Source organism: Peromyscus leucopus, chromosome 16_21 (genome assembly GCF_004664715.2).
Source record: "Peromyscus leucopus breed LL Stock chromosome 16_21, UCI_PerLeu_2.1, whole genome shotgun sequence".
NCBI lineage: Eukaryota > Metazoa > Chordata > Mammalia > Rodentia > Cricetidae > Peromyscus > Peromyscus leucopus.
The window spans coordinates 60,945,892-60,967,773 of NC_051084.1; the positions used below are offsets into that span (position 1 = coordinate 60,945,892).

The following is a 21,882-nucleotide window of genomic DNA, read 5'->3' on the forward strand; positions in this document are numbered from 1 at the left end:
GGATCATCCACCCTACATCATTACCCTACTGAGCTGGATGCTTGGGGAATCTGATCCAGGAAGCAGAATATCCTATATCCAGCCCTGTGCCTCCCACAGGGCCGGAGATATTATTACCCTAGCTGTGGAGAAGATTAAACGAAGTAGTTTTTGCAACTGTTGAGAGCTGTACTGACTTATGGTAAGCACTGAACCAATGCTAACGATTAGCCCTTGAGTTGACTGGGCTCCTTAGTGCCTTTCAGCGTGCCTTCTCCTCTGCCCCTCTTCTACTGTGAAGAAGAGTGCTGGCTTTTTCTTCTCTGCCTGCTCCCATGACAAGTCACATGAGAGGAGTATTCCTTTCCCCTTGCTAAGACATGATTTTAGTTCCCAAAATATTTACAGCCTTGTTCACCTGCATCTCTTCTCAAAGATATGCTAACTGTGACCCCTCTGAAGTTATTCTATTATCTAGACTGATAAATAATTAGGAATTAAAAGTTAATTTTTTTATCCAATCATAAATCAATGTCCCAAGTAGATCTCACCTTCCTTCCTGCTCAGGGTGTAACTGTCCCACCATCCTACCCACCCCCTGCCTCCCCCCACACACAGTCACTCAGGTACTTCTAAAGAAGTAAGAAGTTAGGTGTGGTGGCATGCAACTGCAACATTAAGGAGGGTAAAGAAGAAGATGGCAAGTTTGATGCCAACCTGGGATATATGGTGGAGGAAAGGAAGAGGAAGGAAGAGGGGGAAGAAGAGCAGAAGGAGGAGAGGAAGAAGAGAAGGAAGAAGCAAAGATAAGGGTTAGCAGTCATCTCTCTTCCTTCTCTTTTACAGAGGTCTAACTACAGACTCTTTGAACTTCCTCCCAGGAAGTTAGTGTATGCACTCTAAAATATAAGCTGAGCTTCTCCTATGCACCAGGCACAGGGATAAACATTAACAAGGGAGACAGATCCCTGCTTACAGTCATGAGGACCAGCAAGGAAAATATGGTCAGCCATGATGTCCAGCAGGATAAGCGTGCATCAATCAACAGGTCTAAAGAATATGGCATTCAGGGAAGGTAGAACAAAGAAACCTGGTTGATCTGGGTGTTAGGTATAATAACCAGGAAGGTGATTAAAAGGGAGGTGCTGACCTGTAGGTTAGGTACTATAACCAGGAAGGTTATTTGAGGGGTGGCATATTAAACATAGGTGAACTGCAATTACATAAAAATGCAGAAATGAAAGCAGTACTAGAAAGAGTGTGTTAGTAGAGGGTGGCAAACCAGGAAGATACAGGTAAAATTGAAGGTGGAGCCTGAACTATTTTAAAGAGCAGGAATCTGAGAAGTCTTTATATACAGAAGCAAGTTTATCTGGTAGGTGCTTTATTCTAAAGTTTGAAAAGATGCTATGATTGTCAAGTAAAGAGAAGATTGAGAAGTAAAGACTACTGTTTAATACTGTATATATATATATTACTGTATATATAATGTATATTATATGTTAAACATCTCCGTAGTCTATGGGGATGGTAGTACAATACTATACATATGTAATCTACAGGGATGGTTCAGTGGATAAGTGCTCTATGTATAAGCATGAGGGCCAAAGTTAGAAATCTGCACACTCATTAAAAGCCAAGCACTGCCAGGCAGTGTTGGCACACGCCTTTAATCCTAGCACTTGGGAGGCAGAGGCAGGTGAATAATGTTGTATTTCCCCATTTTTTGTGGCTTTGGAATAAGTACAAGAATAATGTAATTCAACCCCTACCTCCACACACACACGAACAGAGATATTTTTGGTATTTATTTGTCCTAACCACACCTACCAAAAAAGACATGAGGGCCGGGGAGGTGGCTAAGCGGATAAAGGCGCTTGCTACCAAGCCTGATCACCTGCGTTTGATCCCCAAAATCCTCATAGCAGAAGGAAAAAAACAACTCCCACGGGTTGTCTTCTGGCCATCACACATGCATGTGCACTTGGGAGGCAGAGGCAGGTGAATCTCTATGAGTTTGATGCCAGCCTGGTCTACAGAGTGAATTCCAGGACAGGCACCAAAACTACCCAGAGAAACCCTGTCTCAAAAAAAAAAAAAATACATAAATAAATAGATGCAAAGAGACACAAAGGAAAAAGAGAGTGACTTGAAGAGAGCAGAGAGATGACTGGCAGACAGATGGAAACAAGGGAGGTGTAGCAGAAGACGACCTGGAGGAAACAGCTTGAGTAAGAGACAAAAAACAGCTTGAGTAAGAGTTAAAATGTGCTAAGTGCTGCTAAGAGCTCAGAAAGATCGAGTAAGAGGTCCTTGGAAAGTGTCCATCAGAGTTAACAGGACTCCAGAGGGGAAAAACAGGATAGGCAGCAGGGTTTGAAGTCAGATGGCAAACAGAACACTTTTAAAAACTTGATATTGCAATCTTTCGCTCTAATATGAGCATGGGTGTCAAGAATTTCTTTGTGACTAGCAAAGACTCAACTCCTCCAAAATAGCTCACATCTGATCAGTAACTGAAGAGCCAGTGATGGCATGTCAAACCTTCTGAAGTGGATATGCAAATCAGACCTCCCTGTCACCCTGGTTGGATGACAAAGTTTCCCAATGTTCTTTCTGCCAGTACCTGTGTGAGAGGCAGGCATGTGACCATTCTCTTGGCCCCTTCCTAAAATGCAGTCTCAACTCTGGATCCTTAGGTCTCACTTTGTACTTCAGATAAAAACACTTCACCAGGGAAGGGGTGATATTTGCCATTATACGTTGCTGTTGCTGCTGCTGCTGAATCTCTGAGCTGTTTGGTCATCACCAGTTCTTAATCTTGCTGATGGCATCTCTGCTGTTTTAACAGAGGTGATGGATGCTTGTTTTTCACATCACTACCGAGACATTCTTGACAGCCATGCCACAGTAAAGGGCGCTGCCAGCAAATGTTGTAAGGATCATTTAGCACATGTTTTTAAAATCAGTTAATATATTCCCTAGGACATTCTTTGTCTGTTTATGTTTTGAAGATAACCACTTGTGGCCACATTTTCACTGAGGCTGAATTAAACGACTGTGCCTCTTGATGACACCGAGGTTTGATTTTTTTTTTTTAACCTTTTATTTGGTTATAATTTAAAGCTGAGTCTCCTTTTTGTTGCTGAGACAAAATGATTTAAGAACAATAGAGTGTATGAGTACTTATTTACTTATTCCTTTCACACTTTAAATTTTATGCAGAATTTTATACTCCTAGTAAAACAAAATACTCAAATTTAGTTAACATGGCAAGGTTAAGCAAACCTTGGGAGGAAATTAACTATTTATAGACTTGCTTGGATCTACAAGTTTCTGCATGAGTTTTCCTACCTTACACTCTTAAAAAGAAAATTCACCAAACCTATAGAACATGCTCCTCAGTCTTTCAGCTAGAGAACAATAATTCAGGCTGGGCATGGTGGTACACGCCTTTCATCCCAGCACTCAGGAGGGAGACGTAGGCAGATCTTTGTGAGTTCAAGTCCAGTCTGGTCTACATAGTGAGTTTCAGGATACCAAGAGATAGCCAGATATGTACGTGTGTATAAAACCTGTCTTAAAAACCATAAAGAAGAGGAGAAGGAGGAGGAAGATGAGCAACAGCAACAACAGCAGGAGGAGGAAGAAAAGAAGGGACTCTTTTGCCAGAAGTGGAAACAACACAGCCACAGAATTTGCTCTAAGCCAGACAACTGGTGTACCAGCTTGCAACCTCGAGTGAGGACACTAGATGGACTGTATCCAAGTGAAGCCGATTTGCATATCTCTACTAAGAGCCAAAAAGTGGAACTAGAGAGATGGCTCAGTGGTTAGGAGCATTTGTTGCTCTTTCAGAAGACCCAGGTTCAGTTCCCAGCAGCTACATGATGACTCATAACTATACATAACTCTACTTGCGGAAGATCTGGTGCCTTCTTCTAACCTCCACGTGCACCAAATATACACAGAGTCTGCACACATACATGCAGGCAAAACATTCACATACATAAAATAAATCCTTTTTTTTTAAAAAAAAAAAAAAAAAAAAAAAAAAGCTAAATGGCTAAAACCTATTCCTCATGGATTTCCTTGCCCAGCCTAAATGGGGGGGGGGGGGGCGCTTAATATGTCATGGGAGGCCTGTCCCTTTCTGAGCAAATACATAGGAGGGGTGGATTGGGGGGTGGGAGATGGAGGAGGGGAAGAGGAAGGAGGGGAGGCTTCAGTCAGTTTGTAAAATAAATAAATATTTTCTTTTAAAGCTAGAAGCAATAGAAAGAGTGAGAGACTGAGTCAGGCTTCTACGATCTCCTGAGCTTCCCTAGTAACTAGTATCCTAGTCTGAGATGAAAAAAGGGTAGATGAGTCTTAGCTGTCTGTTCCTCTAACTTGTTTTGCAGGATTTTCAGAAAATAAATAAATACTGTGCCCTCAAATACAAGCATATATTTTGAATTATGTTTATATATTAACAGGAAAATAATATCACTAAGTATCATTTTGAATAACACTTATACTTACAATAGAAGCACAAATTATCAAGTCGTGCAGACCTGGTTGTCTACTTGGTTTGCTCTATAAATAATAATGCCATCCTTGAGTTAAGGTCTAAAAATCAAGAGAGGTTTAGCTTAGGGTATGGCAGGGGCATTTGATGATCCAAAGTCTCTATGTCACTCAAGAATGAGCACTAGGACCTTAACTTGTTTTGTTTTTTGATTTATTTAGTTTTGATTTTCAAGACAGGCTTTCTCTGTGTAGTGCTGGCTGCCCTGAAACTCACTTTGTTGACTGCCCTTGAACTCAGAGACCCACCCGCCTCTGCCTCCCAGTGCTGGGATTAAAGGCATGCACCACCAGGCCCAGGTGGGACCCTTGATTTTAAAGGTGTTAGGTGCTATGCTTCTCATGGAGACTCAGATATCAGGAAATGGAGTTTCCCAGACTTTAGAAGAGCTGTGAAATACAAAGCTGCAGAGCAGATGAACCCCAAAGCCAAAACAAAGTAGGGAGATGGGTCAGAGAGGAACTGCACATGCACTACAGAAACATGAGGTGGGAATATATAGTCATTTCAGGAGCTTTAGAGATGGGGGGCAGAGCCTGTCACCTCCAGAAATCATGTCCTACCATCTCCTCCGGTCTAGCTGAACACTTCAGTTCTGCACTCTTCTCAGACTGACTGGTGCTTCCTTCTGCCCGTTTGCCAGCTGCCTTACGAAACTAGAAGTGCTCAGGCTTAAGGGGATTGTCTCTTACATTGGCTGCCCTCAAGAACAGGAGTTTTATTACATCTCTGTGACTTAGGGTGTAGCTCAGTTGATAAAGCACTTTCCTAGTTAGTATTCACAAGACTCTAGACTTTCCTAGTATTCACAAGACTCTAGGTTCAATCCTTTGTAGCACTACAAAGAAGCTGTGTGTGTGTGTGTGTGTGTGTGTGTGTGTGTGTGTGTGTAATGCATAGTCTGGTGTGGTAGCTACAGCCTATATTTCCAGGTACTCAGACCACTTGAGTCCAGGAACTCAAGTCCAGCTTGGGCAACAGGGTAAAGCTCTGTCTCGAAATAAGAGAACAAGAACATCGAAAATCCCTGGGTCATATCCTAGACCAATTAAATCAGAATTAGAGTCAGGGCCCAAGCTCCCTGGGTGATTCCAATGAGCAGCCAAGCTTGGGAAGTAGAGCTGTCTTCACAGTCAATCAAACGCCTCTTCGGTTCGCAGTCGGCTGGGCCCTCTCTGCCCTGCACATGGCTTGGCTGCTGGCCGGGCCCATCCATCTGCTTGGTGGCAGCAGCAGTCAGTGCTGCTTCTGTTTTCCCATTATTCTCCTCTCTGCATATTCATGTCTTCACCCTGATTTAGAGGACTAGAACAAGAAAGACTCTTGCCAGATTTTATAACTCATGGCAACACAATAAACGCACCTACGTTTCCTTGGGTCCTCAGAAGCACACACACGTGTGTGTGTGTGTGTATTTATAGACATATTCTCCCTGGAGTTTAACTTTGCTGTAGTTCCTTCGTTCTCAGAAAGAAAAAAAAATTGTATGAGCAGGCTTCTCCAGTTTGGGGAAGAGGTGCCAGTTTGGGTCTGTGGTGAGTCTTTTCTGCCCTCTAGTGGTGTTATGAGAGCATGACAGATTTGTTCAACAGGATCACTTCCACTCCTAGCCTCTTGCTTACCAACAACGTCTAAGGAGACAGACATGAGGAGTTCTTAGTTTTGTCTGTCGTGTTAGTCCACTGGTGGAACTGACTCGTGTGAAGAAGAATCTGCTGAGTGTGTACCTGACTTCTCAACTTTTTATTTATCCTCCAAAGGCCATCCAAAAATTGCGGTAACAATAGGTAAAGGTTTGTTGAGTATGTTACGTGCCAGGCACGTGTGAGTAAAAAGAGGCCCTAGTATAAAGTGCCAAAATATTAAGACAGTGGTAGACTGTCATAATTAAGGGCTTAACCCTGGTGTCAAACTGACTCATTTCCTATTCCATGCTTGATAGATTTTTTTAATATCGGCCAAGTTACTTAGCCTCTCTCTGTATCACAGGTTCTTATCAGCAAAATAACCGTACACCACTCTCAGGGAATATTAGAAAGTGCAATCTAATACTATTATCATCCTAATTATCAAATACATTTTAAAGGTCCTAATTTTACCCTAGAAAAAATGTCCTCAAACACTCCCTTTTTTCCCAGGCAATGAACAAGCTATAGTTGAGTTCTTGCGTAAACATGGAAGAGGCCCCCAAGATCTTCAACCTCTTTGACAAACCAGTTCATAGATTTTAATTTATTCCTGGTTTCTTGGTCCTTCCTCATAGTTCCTATCTAAATCAGGGGTCATAGATGACAGCCAGAAGTCAAAACTCTAAACTAAAGTTTGTTTGGTGCAAATTGTGTGTTATTGGGTCCTGTCTGCATTTGTTTGTTTATTTTTTTCCAGAGGTTTGTCTTTCTAGCAGAAACACACTTGTTTCTTCTTTAGGTCTAGAATTATTAAGCCATGAACTTCTTTTCACCCCTAGGTAACCAGAAAATGACCTACTCTCTCTTCTTCTCATAGGCTAACAGAATAGATTATAAAAATCATGGTGCTGTCTGGAAGGTCATACATTTCTAAGCAAAACTGACAGACTGCACTGAGGGTAATAAATATACATCCTGAAGTGGGATGTAAATAAGCAAAGAACCCCTGTATTTGTTGAAAAGGGAAACATTGCAATTGGAAAGAAGAGCGCTTTTGAGAGAACAAAGATAGTGAAGGGGAAGAGTGGATTCCAAACAGGGATCCCTCCAGAAAGACAGAGATGAAGATGGAGAAGGTGACTGATGTGGCCTTGCATTCTCTTGTGCATGTGTCAGAGGTCGCACGCCTAGCCTGTGCAATCTTTTCACAGTTATAGAGTCGCCTGCCTCTGACCCTCCCTGTAAAGCAGCTCTCTGAATTGGTGGACTGTGGGCCTTGACATCAGCAATTACTTGCCTCTTGTGAGTTGTATGACCTTGGAGTAGGTTACTCAAGCTCTTTAGCTTTCCCTTGACTCAAAGAGCCAAGGTGGGAAGTTATTAGTTTTGAGTTGATGTGATGCAGATAAACTGCTTGGCACATTGCCACACATCCAGAAAGGTGTGACGATTAGAGAGCCATGCAGCATTTTAGAGGGCATTGTAGAGGGCAAGAGCTAACTAAGTCTTATTCAACTTTGTGCCTTTACCACCCGGCTGTGCATCCAGCAAATGATACTGTATGCTCCCATCCAGGTCACTGCGTTAGACATGCAGAGGCAACTTGGGGCATCCCAGGGATGACCAGAGAAAGGAGGCGCTGCCACAGAAAGCAAGGATGGCAAGATGGACTCATACATACCCTCTCAAGCTTACCTTCACCTCTGAGGTTTTCCCCTCTCTGCCTCCGACCTTGATTACGAACAATGTGTCTGTCCCTGAAGAACTGAAAGGAGATCTGATATAGACAAAGAGCATCACTCATACTTAGTCTTCCTTAGAGCAAACTTGGAACAGATCATTTCAGACACACTTACAGTAGTGTCCCAGAAACAGAAAACTAAGGTTATGGTTGTTGCTCTGCCATTTGTAACAGGATCTTGTTATGTTGCCTATACTGGCCTTGAACTCCTCACTCAGTAAACCTTCTGCTCAGTCTCCTGAGTAGCAATGACTATAGAGAGGCACCTTGACGCTTAGCCCAAAGTTTTATTCTCTTTTAGACACTAGCCATATTTTCTTTCTTATTGTGTTAACGATCCTAAAATGTACCATGCATGCTGTGGTATGTACAGTTAAAAAGTAGAAAAGGCAACACACAAATTGAAATAAATGCCATAGAGAACTAACTAATGCAATGCTTTATCAATTAAGTAAGGGGAGGTCTTCATTAAGGAAAAAAAGAGGTAGTTCAGTTTGGAGGGTGTTTACGTCAGGCCAGACACAACACAACAGAGGCCACTGCACCCAAGCTGCAGCCAGCGGAAGCACTCTGCCCTGTCTGGAAGTCCACATTCCCCTACCCTTGGGAGAAAAAGAGGAACTGCTGAGGACCCCACTATGCCTTCTGGTTTCTCCAGAACTGTTACCATAGGAGGTCAGGACATAAAATCAGAGCCAGGCAGACCTGGGTGTGATTGTGCTTTGCTACATAGTGGTTGAGGTGTCAATCTAAGATCATTGTATTTCTGCTTCCCAAAATATGTAGAAAGCAGGAAAGAATATCTCTCCCAGTGCTATTGAAGCTAAGATATAACGTATTATGCATACAAGTGTGGTGGGTGTGCATGTTCAAGTGGATGGTACATACAGATGCGCACACACAGATGTGCATGGACAGGTGGAGGTCTGAGGTTGACATTGAATGTCTCCTCAATTGATTGCCAACTTATTTTTGAAGCAGGGTCTCTCACTGAACCTGGAGCTCCCTGACTAGACTAGGTTGGCTGACTAGTGAGCTCCAGGTAACTCCTGTGGTGGGATTATAGATACACACTGATGTGCCTGAGTTCTTGTGTGAATGCTAGGGATCTAGACTCAGGCCCTCATGTCAGCAAACAGTTTACTGGCTGAAACATTTTCCCAGCCCCACCCAGATTTCCTTTACTTTCTACTGAATAATTTTGCCAAAATGTCTTAGTTAAGGAACAAAAGAAAAAGAAAGAAACAAATACATCGCCAAGTGTGATGGCACAAGCCTTTAATCCCAGCTCTTGGGAGGCAGAGGCCAGCCTAGTCTACAAAGTGAGTTCTAGGACAGCCAGGACTGTTACAAAGAGAAACCCTGTCTTGAAACACCAAAACAAAGAAGGAGGGGGAGGAAGGGAAGAAGAAGAAGAAGGAAGAAGAAACAAATGCAACATCCCTTTCCTGAATAATGGGATTGGTGAAAAAATATGTTAAAAAGAGTTGGGATGCTGTGATGAGCAATTCAACAGTAATTGACTTATAATTAATTTGAGGCTAACAGGTTAATGATACAATTAGAAGATAGCGTTTATGCTTTCTGCTAAGCAATTTGAACTGAGTGAAACAACCTATCACTTCAGACAGGTAATGGATATTTTCTTTTTAAACTCTAATCTTTCCAAGAGACTATAAATTTTAGGTTTTCGAACAGAGACCAATTCCCCACCTGGAATCCATGACTGTGATAATAAGAATCAGTGAACTATTTAATAGTTGAAAAACACCAACAGGTTTAACATTTACCAGCAATGAGGCTGCACAGATTAATTAAAATGTCACACTCCTTTGCTCTTAGCAGGTACTTTATGACACTATTGCAGGAACTGATTATCAAACCAAATGAGCAGCATCATGAAAGCAGCTGAAGAAATACTCTTTTAAAATCTGGGGTTCATGCTAAGGAAAGCATCATAATGAGTGATCTCTTATTCCTAAAAAATGCTTATATCCAAGTTCCATTGATAAATTATGCTTAAAATAAAAGTGGCTAGCTAATCCAACACTATAATGCAGAAATAGTTTATGAACTTTTTCACAAATTTCAAAACTAGTATGCATTATTTTAGAAAGAACAACCAAGATAGGCAAATACATTAGCTTCTCCAAGAAACATAGAATTAGCAGGTAAAGATGTTTGCAACCAAGCCTGACAACCTGAATTTGATCCTTGGGACCTATATGGCAGAAAGAGAGAATGGACTTCTGCAGGATTTCCTCAGACCTGACCTGACACATGTGCTGTGTCATATGAATATGAATACACATAGAAGGAAGGAAGAAAGGAAGGAAGGAAGGGAGGGAGGGAGGGAGGGAGGAAGGAAGGAAGGTGTAATTATCGGGGACTAAGGGGGTCCAACCCCTCGATAGTCCCCTCCCAGGGTCTGGGAAGAAACTACAACCAGCTGATAATTAATCTTTGATGAAAAGAAATGAATCTATGTACATGAAACTCCTTAGTTCATACACTTTATTATTCTGTGATAGTTCTCTCTCTACATAGCTTCTATTCTGCTCTCGTGTCTAGCTCCTTTCTTGCCTGATTTCTCTATATTTATCTACTGTCCCCTCTAGGTTCTATCTTAATTCCCTCATCTAATTCTGTCCCTTCTAGGTTCTCATCTATCTAGTTCTTTCCCCTATCAGCTCCTCTCTCATCTGGCTCTTCCTCATCTTCCATCTCGTTCCTCTAGTCCTTTCTTTTAGCCCTTCAATCTAGTTCTTCCCCATCTCAGTTCGTTCCTCTCAAGTTCTTACCCATCTAGTTCTTCCATTCTCTTTTCTCTTCTCTGACCTGGAAGTCCCAGTATATAAAGGGAGGGTCCAAGCTAAATTGTATAAAGCTATTACTTAACGTCCACCTCTCCTAGGTAGTGTCTCCCTGTGGAATTTACTGTAAGTCAGGAGACTTGCATGTGGGCTGTTATCATTGTTAGTCCTCGGAAGTTGGGCACCCACCTGGGTGGTGTTTCCTGTAGTCCTTGAAAGTGGCTAAGGGAAATAATATGATTCCAGAGAAAGCCTTTCCTGAGGCTGTTCTCCAAATACCTGGAATGTGTATGTCCAGAGAGTAATCAGTCTACACTGTTAGTCCTTCTTAGAGGAAAGTCAACTGGAAAAACTATGAAGGCACACATGATTTTCATAACAGAATACAGCTGATATATAACAAGCCAAGTAACACCAAAAACTCCTTGGAATTTGGCTTCCTCTGGAGGAATTCCCTAGTCCCTCCAGGTAGTGACTTAGTCATAACCAGCTGAGTTCTTATGATATATTCCTGCGGCCTGCAGCATGTAATTACATAAAAGACCACTTGGACAGCTATTCTATTTAAGGGGAAAGGTGTGCTTTGTGTGTGAAAAGTGGTGTATGTTTGTGTGTGTGTGTGTGTGTGTGTGTGTGTGTGTGTGTACATGTGCATGTGAGCACATGTAGAGTTCAGATGTCAACAGCAAGTGTTTTCCTCAAAATTCACCTTATTTTTTTGAGATGAAAAAAATCCCAAATCTCATCAATTTGGCTATGCTGGCTGGCCAATAACTACAGAAATCAAGTTTTCATGATTACATGGCAAACACTTTCTCAAATAAACCATCTTCCCAGAATGCTCTATTTTTAATAAATACTGTCCCTGTATGTTATGGTATCTTGGGTGTCTAAGGTCACATAGAATTGCATTTGACTGTAGTTTTAATTGGAGATTTCAATGGATATTAAAAAGATACAACACTTAGTGTTCAGTTTCTTTTTTTATCATGTGTTGCTATACTGAAGGTGTGTCTTGTATGAAATGTTAGTAATGCCCTCTTTAACCTGTCTTTTATATTGCATTACTGTAGAAGCATAAAATATTGATACATGATTTTTGCTTCCCAGAGTTTCATATATGTACAAATATTTCAGTATTGGGGCCTGAACCCAGGACTTCACACATGCTAAACAAGTCTTCTACCCCTGAGCTGTATCCCCAGCCCTGCTTTGGCCTTTTTTTGTTCTGAGATAGGATGTCACTAAGTTTTCCAAGCTGGACATGTAGCCCAGGCAAGCCTTGAACTTATGATGATCCCCCTGCCTTGGCCTCTGGAGTAACAGGAATTACAGATCTGTACCGCTGTGAGGTTTTGGGTTTTTTTTTTTTTTGAGTTTTTTTTTTATATTTGATAATAAATGTATTGGTAACTTATTTTGACAAAGTTGTAGGAAATAATATTTAATATGTGTTTATACAGAATTATGAAATTTCACGTGGCAAAACGGAAGTTTAAGGAAACATTACGCCCATATGATGTAAAAGATGTCATTGAACAATATTCTGCTGGTCATCTGGACATGCTGTGTAGAATTAAAAGCCTTCAAACACGGTACGCAATGGGTATGGAAACTGTCTGGGGTTTCTTACAACACACAAAACCTCTCAGTTCTGTATTTCTGATTCATTTTTGGTAAGCAACAGGAAGGTTGCTTTATAACATATACTATATTCTTCTTTTCAGGTGTAAACCAAACAGTCTGCACATATCTCAGCTCCCTCTTCTGGAAATTGGAGAGAATGTCAGTGGTGCTTCATAGGGTTGACATGACCACTGACTAGTCAGTGTAGTTTGTAACATGTAGTAATCTGGAACCCTGAACTTGGTAAATGTTAATGATAGCCTAGCAATGTAGCTCAGTAGAACACTTTACAAAAGACCATAGCTTTCTCATCTGCTTATCACCCACATATCAGATATAAAACAAATCCTCATTAACCTGTTCTATCAGTGTAAACTAATCATGATTATGATTTCATAATTTTTACCGTTAAATTCAGAGCTGACTGGTCCAAGGTAGAAACAAGTTACTTTGCTTGCATGTACATTTTTCCTCTAGCAATTCCTTCATAAATGGTTTCATCATGGACCAGAAAGATGAAAAATTAATCTCATGTAACCTTGTGTTAAGAACATAATCAGGGGTGAGGGAGGGGACTCAGCAGTTAAGAGCACTTGATGCTCTTCCAGAGGACTCGAGTTCCCATCCCAGCACCCACCACGGTCAGGTGGTCACTTCAGATCCAGGGAATCTGACAACTCCAAAGGTACCTGCACACATGTGGCAGATACACACACATAAATAAATAAATAAATAAATAAATAAATAAATAAATAAATAAATAAAATAATGCAAATAACTCTTTTCTAAAAAGAAAGATCATTGGATCAATTGGCACAACTGTCACCTTTTACAGATGTGATGCTTGCCATTCCTTTTTTGAGCACTGCTTTTTTCCTAGAGCAGTGGCTTTCAACCTCTGGGTACATGCACCCCTCTGAGGGTCCAATGACCCTTTCACAGGGGTCACCTAAGATCATGGGAGATATCAGATATTTACATTGCGATTCACAACAGTAGCAAAATTACAGTTATGAAGTAGCAACAAAAATAATTTTATGGTTGGAGGTCACCACACCGTGAGGAACTGTATTAAAAGGTCGTAGCGTCAGGAAGGTTGATGATGCCACCGGCCTAGTGTGATCTCTATGTTTAGTGCCTATAACCAGGTATCTTCTTTGTCTGGCAGCGTTGATCAAATTCTCGGAAAAGGGCAAATCACCTCAGATAAAAAGAGCCGAGAGAAAATCACAGCAGAACATGAGACAACGGATGACCTCAGCATGCTTGGCCGGGTTGTCAAGGTTGAAAAGCAGGTACAGCTCAACCACGCGAGTTACCTTTCAGCCCTGATTTGTTCATCAAAACTGAGTCTATGCAACTTAAGCGTTCACATTAAAGTTAATCTTTTCAATTTTTATTTTATGTGTGTGAATGTTTTGTCTGCATGTCTGTCTGTGCCCCACTTTTATGCCTGGTGCCTAAGGAGGTCAGGAGAGGCTGTTGGCTCTCCTGGAACTGGAGTTGTGAACAGTTGTGAGCTGCCGTGTAGGTGCTGGGAGTCAAACCCAGGTCCTCTGAGAGAACAAGTGCTCTTAACCTACACTATCTCCCCAACCCCTAGAGTTAATCTTTTTTGTTTGCTTTTATTTTTGGTTTTTGAGACAGAATCTCTCTACAGAGCTCTGGTTGTCCTGGAACTTGCTATGTAGACCAGGCTGGCCTTAAACTCAAGAGATCTGCCTGCCTCTGCCTCCCAAGCCCTGGGATTAAAGGTGTGCGCCACCAGGTCTGGCCTCCTAAAGTTAATCCTAATGATCAGTTCATATTAAAGGAATGAAGTGGATAGTAGCTTATATGGAGACAAAGTCTTTAAAAGACTTTTGGATTTCCATTGAAGGAAAATAAATTTTTATCTTGTCCATTAATACTTAATCTGAAATCAACTGTAGAATTCCAACAGTAAAATAGCAAAAGTCCATTTGTCAGGTGTGTTTTTGTTTAATTTCATTGTTTCTTTTAGCTTCTTTCATTCAAAATAAGATTAAAAACCTTACCATAGTTGTGGCAAACATGGATTGTTAACCCCGAGGCTGTGTCTTCTCAGTGTTCTCAGTGGAACTGCAAATATTCCAAGTATTCATTTGAAAGCATTTATTTATTTGTTTGTGTATTTGGGGGGGAGTGTTGGGGGCCAAGTCTCACGATGCAGCCCTGGCTGGAACTCACTATGTAGACCAGGCAGGCCTTGAACTCTTAGAGATCCACCTGCCTCCTCTTCCCAAGTGCTGGGGTCAAGGCTGTGCATCATCACACCTGGCTTGACCTTTAACTTTAAAGTCTCTTAGATTGATACCTAAGTTCTTACTAAAATCCACTAGCATTCCAGAAAGGAAGTCAGCCAGTATGGCTACGAAAAACATGCTGATTGAAAATCATCTTGAAATTGCATTTTAACAATGCTTCTATGATAAATATATATATTATCAGCTTGATACAGTATAAATTCTTATCCTACTAGTGAAATGTTTCATTGAGGCTTGCCCAGTAAGTGACAGTAAGTGAGTAAAACTAAAACTTACTATAAGCTACAGTCATCCTAGGGTCCCCCCTGCTATATAGCCTCCCTGGTTCTGTGGGTTGCAGTCTGATTGTTCTTTGCTAAAAAAAAAAAAAAAAAAAAAAAAAAATTAAAAAATTAAGTTTTGAAGAGTCAAGGAGTCTGGAGTGCAAGGGGGGTCACACAAATGCCAAGTAACCCTCTCTCCCTTTCCTCCTCTGGCCCTGTCACCACCAGTGTGACACTCCCTAACATTGACCTTCATAGTATTTCTTTCACTGTTGTCAATAAAGTCTTATTTCACCTTTTAAATCCCACGAGTCAAGTTAGTCCTTCATAAGAGCGAGTTCTCGTGTGTAACTCTTTTCCCCCGTTTTCAGGTCCAGTCCATCGAGTCCAAGTTGGACTGTCTGCTGGATATCTACCAACAGGTCCTCCGGAAAGGCTCTGCCTCCGCCCTCACGTTGGCATCGTTCCAGATCCCGCCTTTTGAATGTGAACAGACGTCTGACTATCAGAGTCCTGTGGATAGCAAAGACCTGTCCAGTTCTGCACAGAACAGCGGCTGCTTAACAAGGTCAGCCAGCGCCAACATCTCGAGAGGCCTGCAGTTCATTTTAACACCAAATGAGTTCAGTGCTCAGACATTCTACGCTCTTAGCCCTACTATGCACAGCCAAGCAACACAGGTGCCAATGAGTCAGAACGATGGCTCCTCCATGGCGGCCACCAATAACATTGCAAACCAAATAAGCGCAGCAGCCAAGCCAGCAGCCCCAACAACTTTACAGATCCCACCCCCTCTCCCAGCCATCAAGCACCTGTCCAGGCCGGAGACTCTGCACCCAAACCCCACTGGCTTACAGGAAAGTATTTCTGATGTCACCACCTGCCTTGTTGCCTCCAAGGAAAACGTTCAGTTTGCTCAGTCAAATCTGACCAAGGACCGTTCCCTGCGGAAAAGCTTTGACATGGGAGGGGAAACTCTGTTGTCTGTCCGCCCCATGGTGCCCAAGGACTTGGGCAAATCTTTGTCTGTACAAAACCTGATCAGGTCGACAGAGGAACTGAACTTGCAGTTTTCGGGCAGTGAGTCAAGCGGCTCGAGAGGCAGCCAAGATTTTTACCCCAAGTGGAGAGAATCCAAATTGTTTATAACTGATGAAGAACTGGGTGCCGAGGAGGCAGAAACAGATACTTTTGATGGCACCCCACAGCCTTCGGGGGAAGCTGCTTTTACATCGGACTCTCTAAGGACTGGAAGGTCGCGGTCATCTCAGAACATTTGTAAGACAGGAGACAGTACGGATGCCCTCAGTTTGCCTCATGTCAAACTGAACTAAGTTCTTTGTTTTCTTTCTAGGCATAGCTGTTCTTTTAGCCATACATATCACTGCATGAACTATTCTGAAAGCCCTTCTAAAAAGTCGAAATCGCAAGAATCAGGAAGAACATGAACGGCAACTTATAAGCCCGTTATCTTTTAATTGCATGAAAATGCATGTTTAGGGATGGCAGAAATTCCAAGGTGCATTGACATTAACCCATGCATTTAGTAATGTACCTTGAATCTAAAATCCCAAGCAAACAGTCGCTGCTGATGCTATGGGGTGTGCGAAGATGTCAGGATTAGTTCAATCGCAAAAGTTGACACTGTATTTTGAAAGTGTGAGAGTAAACACCTTCAAATTCCAGGCATTTCTGCTTTATGACTAGATACAAAGTACATTTTCAAAATTAGGCCATGATGTATGTTTAGACACAATGGCTTAGCAACAACTGCTAATAACACAAGTAAAGCAGAATTTGGAATATAACAGAAATGGCTGCTTATTTCCAGATATCTTTGCCAACCCATTCCTCCTCGGTCATTTTATTAATGTAATTTGAATGTCAATCTGTGTGCTTTTGGTAACTTAGCGCTGTGGCAGGCAATTTTGCACATCATTTTCATGTTGTCCTTTGTGCTGAGAATGTTTTCTAATTAGAAAATGGGCAGAGAATGCTGTTCAGGCCAGTGGAGCAGGGGACTCACTCTTCCCAGGGCATCTTCAACTTCATGAAAACATAGTCTCCGATGGAGGAGTCAGCTCTGTAAATGGTCCATCTCCTCACATGCCTGTGAGCCCCTGATGGGTCTAGCAGCCTGTGCCGCTGGGCTGGTCTCTCTGTGAGAACACAAGGACAGGGTTGCCCATCCTGTGCACTCAAATGGCCAGTGTGACCAGCTGTTCCCATTTAGTGGGCATGCAGGTAGGGTCTGGGGAAGGGGATATCTACGTGAGATGGAGGGAAGACTTGGAAAGACTACACAAGCATTACCACATGGGTGACATTAAAGGAAGGGACTCCCCACCCCCAAAGGGCAGTGAGCAGAGAAGCCAAAATGAAAACAACTAGATTTTTTTAGAAAATAAATATTGCTAGGAAGTTCAACTACCTAAACATCTCTTATTCTTGTATAACAGAGAATTTTTGCAAGCTATTTATTTTTAATATGCCCTGAGTGTCTTTTGCTATTATGTAGTACATTTTGCACAGGAAAGGCTAAAACAAAACTTCCTTTACTTTCATACTATAGTGAACATTTTTCTATTCTTCCCGACAATATTATCCCAAATGTGAAATTATTGGCTCAGTTTCCAGGTTATGAACATTTATAATCACAAACCAGATAACATTGGATGTGGCAGCCAATCAAAACCCCTTAGTAATGTATTGTGATGACAAAGAAACAAATAATATATATATAAATGTATTTCTCAAAAGGCAAGCAATACTGGCTGCTTGTTAGAACTGAGCCCCGCACCTGTAATCACAGCACTGGGGAGACTGAGACAGGGGATCATGAGTTCAAGGCTAGCCTGGATTATACAGCAAAATTGTGTCTCAAAAATAGAGAGACAGAACTAAGTATCTTGGACCATCAGGGATATTGACCAAAGTAATAACATTCTAATAGACTTAGAGAGCCAAGTAAGTATGCATGCCTGTAATCCCACTATTTGGGAGGTGGAGGCAGGAGGTTCAGGAGTTTAAATCAGCCTTGGCTATATGAAGCCTAGACTCAAAAAATAAAAGGAAGAGAGATAGGAAAAGTCTGAGGAAAGTTGGCTATGCTTGAACAACCAAAGGATTCATGAAAGAAGACATTTTTTTCTTAGCAACTATTAGTGCTGGGGCTGGTGTGTGTGTGGGGGGGGGTGGCTTCTTTCAGTATCCAAGCCAAATGAGCGAAATCTGTTTAAAGAAAGGAGTCCTCCCAATCCGCCAGCCCTTCCCAAGGCTCTCCCCCAGCAGAATTTTCCTTGTCACTGACTCTCCGTTACTTTCCTCCCCTTCACTGTTTGGTGACTCCTCACCACGATTTGCTCTAGAACTTCGCCAGGCCTTAACCAGCCTTCACCCTCAAGCAAAGCAATTCTCTCTTCCTCAGATGTGCTTCCCAGCCTCAGTTTTGACAAATGGTGAAATGTTAAAAGTCTTCCTTCTTTCCACCCCTCTAGGATGCATCCAGGGTGTGGTTGTACACACCTTTAATCCCACAGGCTTGACAGGATGGAGGCCGTAGATCTTTGTGAGTTCAAGGCCAGCCTGTCTACAATGTACGTTCCAGGATAGCCAGGGCTACCTAGAGAAACCCTATCTCAAAAAAGAAACAAACAAGCAAACAAACAACAAACAAATGAAACTTTCTTAGACAGTCTCCTGGAGTATAGCATTCAGGATCTTTTGGCCCAAGAAAACACTGATAAGATAAAGTGTGAATTTTACTCTCTATTGAAAAATGTTTATCAAGCCTTTAAAGCTATTCTTTTCATTTTCCAAACAGAAAGCTAGTCAATTATTGATGTGATTTTTTTCATTTACCAATGTCTCCAACCAACATGAAGTAATGATGTACCCTTCAAAAGTTTTACCCATGTGTGTATACACAAGACACATCCCTCCTTTGAGCAAAAGCCAGAGATACCTGCCCGGTACTCAACAAGGTTCACTCCAAATAATGGCTGAGGAAGAAGGAGCTGAGAGCTTCCAGACAGCACTGATACTGTCTCAGGTTGAACCCCACTGGCAGCAAGAATTATGAATGTATTGGGGACCCCTTCTTAGGCAACCTCAGGTCTCAAACACAGTACAGTTCATCTAACACAGCTGACGACTGAAGATTAAGAGACAAAAGCCAAAACACATTGCTGTGGTCTTAAGCAAAATGTGAAAACTACGTTGTGAAAAATGTTTGTACATTGAAGCCATGACCATTTTGTGTGTTTTATTCTAGCACAAAAACTCTTGGACATTGCAAGATAGGTTTTTGGCGCGTAAACTTCAGGGTTATGTCTATTATGCCATTCTCTGGGGGAATGGAGGAGGGGGTAGTCTCCCGGTTACACTTAGCAGAGACCCAATGTTCCACCCCAAAGGGTGTGTGGGAGCACAGTTCAGCTGAGCACACTAAGTAGCCTTGTGCTTTCTTAGCTCAAGTTCGTCTGCCTTATGCAATGCATAAGGTTGATCATGCTAATACCTACATCAGTCATCCATTGTACAAGGTTAACTAAAAAATGTTGCCATGTCTAATCAAAATGTTTGCATTTTGTTCAACCAAATTAGTATCTGTAGATGGCAAGTTCATTTAATTTAAGATGCTTTACCAGGTTTTCTGACTCTTTAATAGTTTCTTCTTCATGGGTGCCTTCCTGACCTCCCATTGGCTCAGTTTTGTCCAGAAGGTTCTTAATCTGAAAGTCAAACAAGCCTAATAGAGGAGTTGAGGCACAAACCAACTAAATGTCATACCCATTTCCAGAACAAAACCATAAAGAATGATGAAACCCAGGCAAACAGATCATTCAATCAAATCAAGGAAACAGCATAAATGCTAATTCCCCAGAACCTGATTTTTTTTTTGCCTTAAATGATATGGTTGTGTTTTTGTAAGAAAAATTTAATTTAATATAATTATGTGCATTTAAGTGAGCAGTTCTAAAAGTCATGTAGGAAAACAATTGTCTGTTTCCTGAAAACAACTAAATCAGGAATATCATACCCATTTCAAGCTATCATTAAAATGTAATTTCCTTTGCTGTCTTATACTGAGATTATTTGTTTTCAACTAAAACATTAAAAAGATGTCTATAAACAGCAAGTGTGACTGTTTTTATCCAGAACAAGTGACTGATGCAACCACACACAGATTTTGTAGTGAAGTATGTTTGTGATTCTGGTAGAGAAACTGTTGTATTTGGGAGTGTAGAAGATTTGCATATGTTCTCAAGGATATCATAAGAAAAACTGTTGTTTTGTTTTGCTTTGATTTCTGAGGATTCAACTCAGGTCCCTAACCACCTAGTCCCCAGGCCAAGAAGAACATAATTTGATATGGATCACAACTCAGACACCAGTCCATGTGGTTGTTGTGTTGACTACAAATTGGATAGCTTTTATCTATATTTCCTGGGAATAGAAATTTTTTAGATTGCCGATTGATCTTGATTTTAGAATATTTGAAAATACATAATCTGCTTTAGGGATGGGGTCCAAGCATAAACACAAAATCCACTGTGTCACATACACTCAAATCTAAATTCTTACAATTAGACAAGTGCTCAGCCATGGAGCTTACCCCAGATACTTATATACTATTTTTAATAACTTGTGCCATGGAAGGAAGTTTCATGGAATGGAATTTCCTATTTATGGTGTCATGTCAGCACTCAGAAACTTCTGAGAGCCTTTGGGGATTCAGCCCTAGAGATACCCAGCCAGGATAACAAAGGAGTTTGCTAAATAAGTGATAAGAAACAAAAAGCAGGTAGATGCCCAGTGCAGATGCTATGGGTACATGCACTCAGTCCTGCCTTACCAGGAAAATGTTTATACCTCAAAGGAACACTGTCCTTTCCTCCACAAGAAACTCCATTACAGGGTCTGAAGAAGTGGCTCGGCAGCTAGAGTGTGCTTACTGATCTGAAGTTTGCAGGCAAATGGATGGAACTAGAAAAAATCATCCTGAGTAAGGCAACCCAAACCCAGAAGGACAAACATGGTATGTACTCACTCCTAAGTGGATTCTAGCTATAAAGCAAAGAACAATCAGACTGCAACCCACAGAATCATAGAGGCTATGTATATAGAAGGGGGGACCCTAGGATGACTGTGGCTTATAAGTTTTGGTTTTACTCAATTACTGAGCAAGCCTCAATGAAACATTTCACTATTAAGATAAGAATTTATACTGTATCAAGCTGATAACAGAAAATTAATTAATTAATTAATTCAAAAAATAAACCATTTAGAAATTCATCTAAAAAAAAAAAAGAGTGCTTACTGCTCTTGCAGAGGACCTGGGATCACTTCCCAGCACCCACCATTGAGCAACTCACAACCTCCTGTAACTCCAGTTCCAGAGAATTGGACACGTTCTCCAAGGGCACTGCGTACATTTGGCACACACAAACTCAAGGAGGAGCACACACATAAAATCTAAGAACAAGTAAATCTTAAAAAAATAATAATTAAAAAAAAAAAACTGCCACTACAGCCAGCCACGGTGGCTCACACCTGTAGTTCTATCTTTTGGACAAGAGGTTTGCTACAAGTTGGAGGCCAGCCTGAGGCTACATAGTGAGACACTGTCTAAAAAAATAAATACCAGTAGCAATAAAAACTATTACCAGCCGTGTGGTGGTGGCACAGGCCTTTAATCCCACCCTCATGAGGCTGAGGCAGGGGGATCTCTGTGAGTTCAAGGCCAGCTTAATCTACTGAGTGAGTTCCAGGACAGAGAAACCTTGTTTCAAAAATAAAAATAAATAAAAAATACCTTCTATTACCTTTAACTATTGACAACTCTATGCCAGGAGGCTAGAATTAGTTCAACTCTTTTCAAGAAAACTCTGAATCTTACAACTCCAAAACACATGAGCAAAAAGCCCCATGGAAGATATCTTTAGCCAAGGAAAAGTAGAATGAGAGAGTATTGA

At 41.4% G+C, this 21,882-nt stretch overlaps 1 protein-coding gene across 2 annotated transcripts in view; it reads left to right on the plus strand.

Annotated features, from left to right (window-relative positions):
- Positions 1–20,039, plus strand: part of Kcnq5 (potassium voltage-gated channel subfamily Q member 5) — a 543,303-nt gene extending 523,264 nt beyond the window's left edge. For both annotated transcript variants that reach the window (XM_028868060.2, XM_028868061.2), the window contains 3 exons: positions 12,195–12,326; positions 13,526–13,652; positions 15,277–20,039. In XM_028868060.2, the coding sequence (XP_028723893.1) occupies positions 12,195–12,326; positions 13,526–13,652; positions 15,277–16,239 (1,222 nt within the window). In that variant the 3' untranslated portion in view covers positions 16,240–20,039. The remainder of the gene's footprint in view (positions 1–12,194; positions 12,327–13,525; positions 13,653–15,276) is intronic.
- Positions 20,040–21,882: the final 1,843 nt, after the last annotated feature.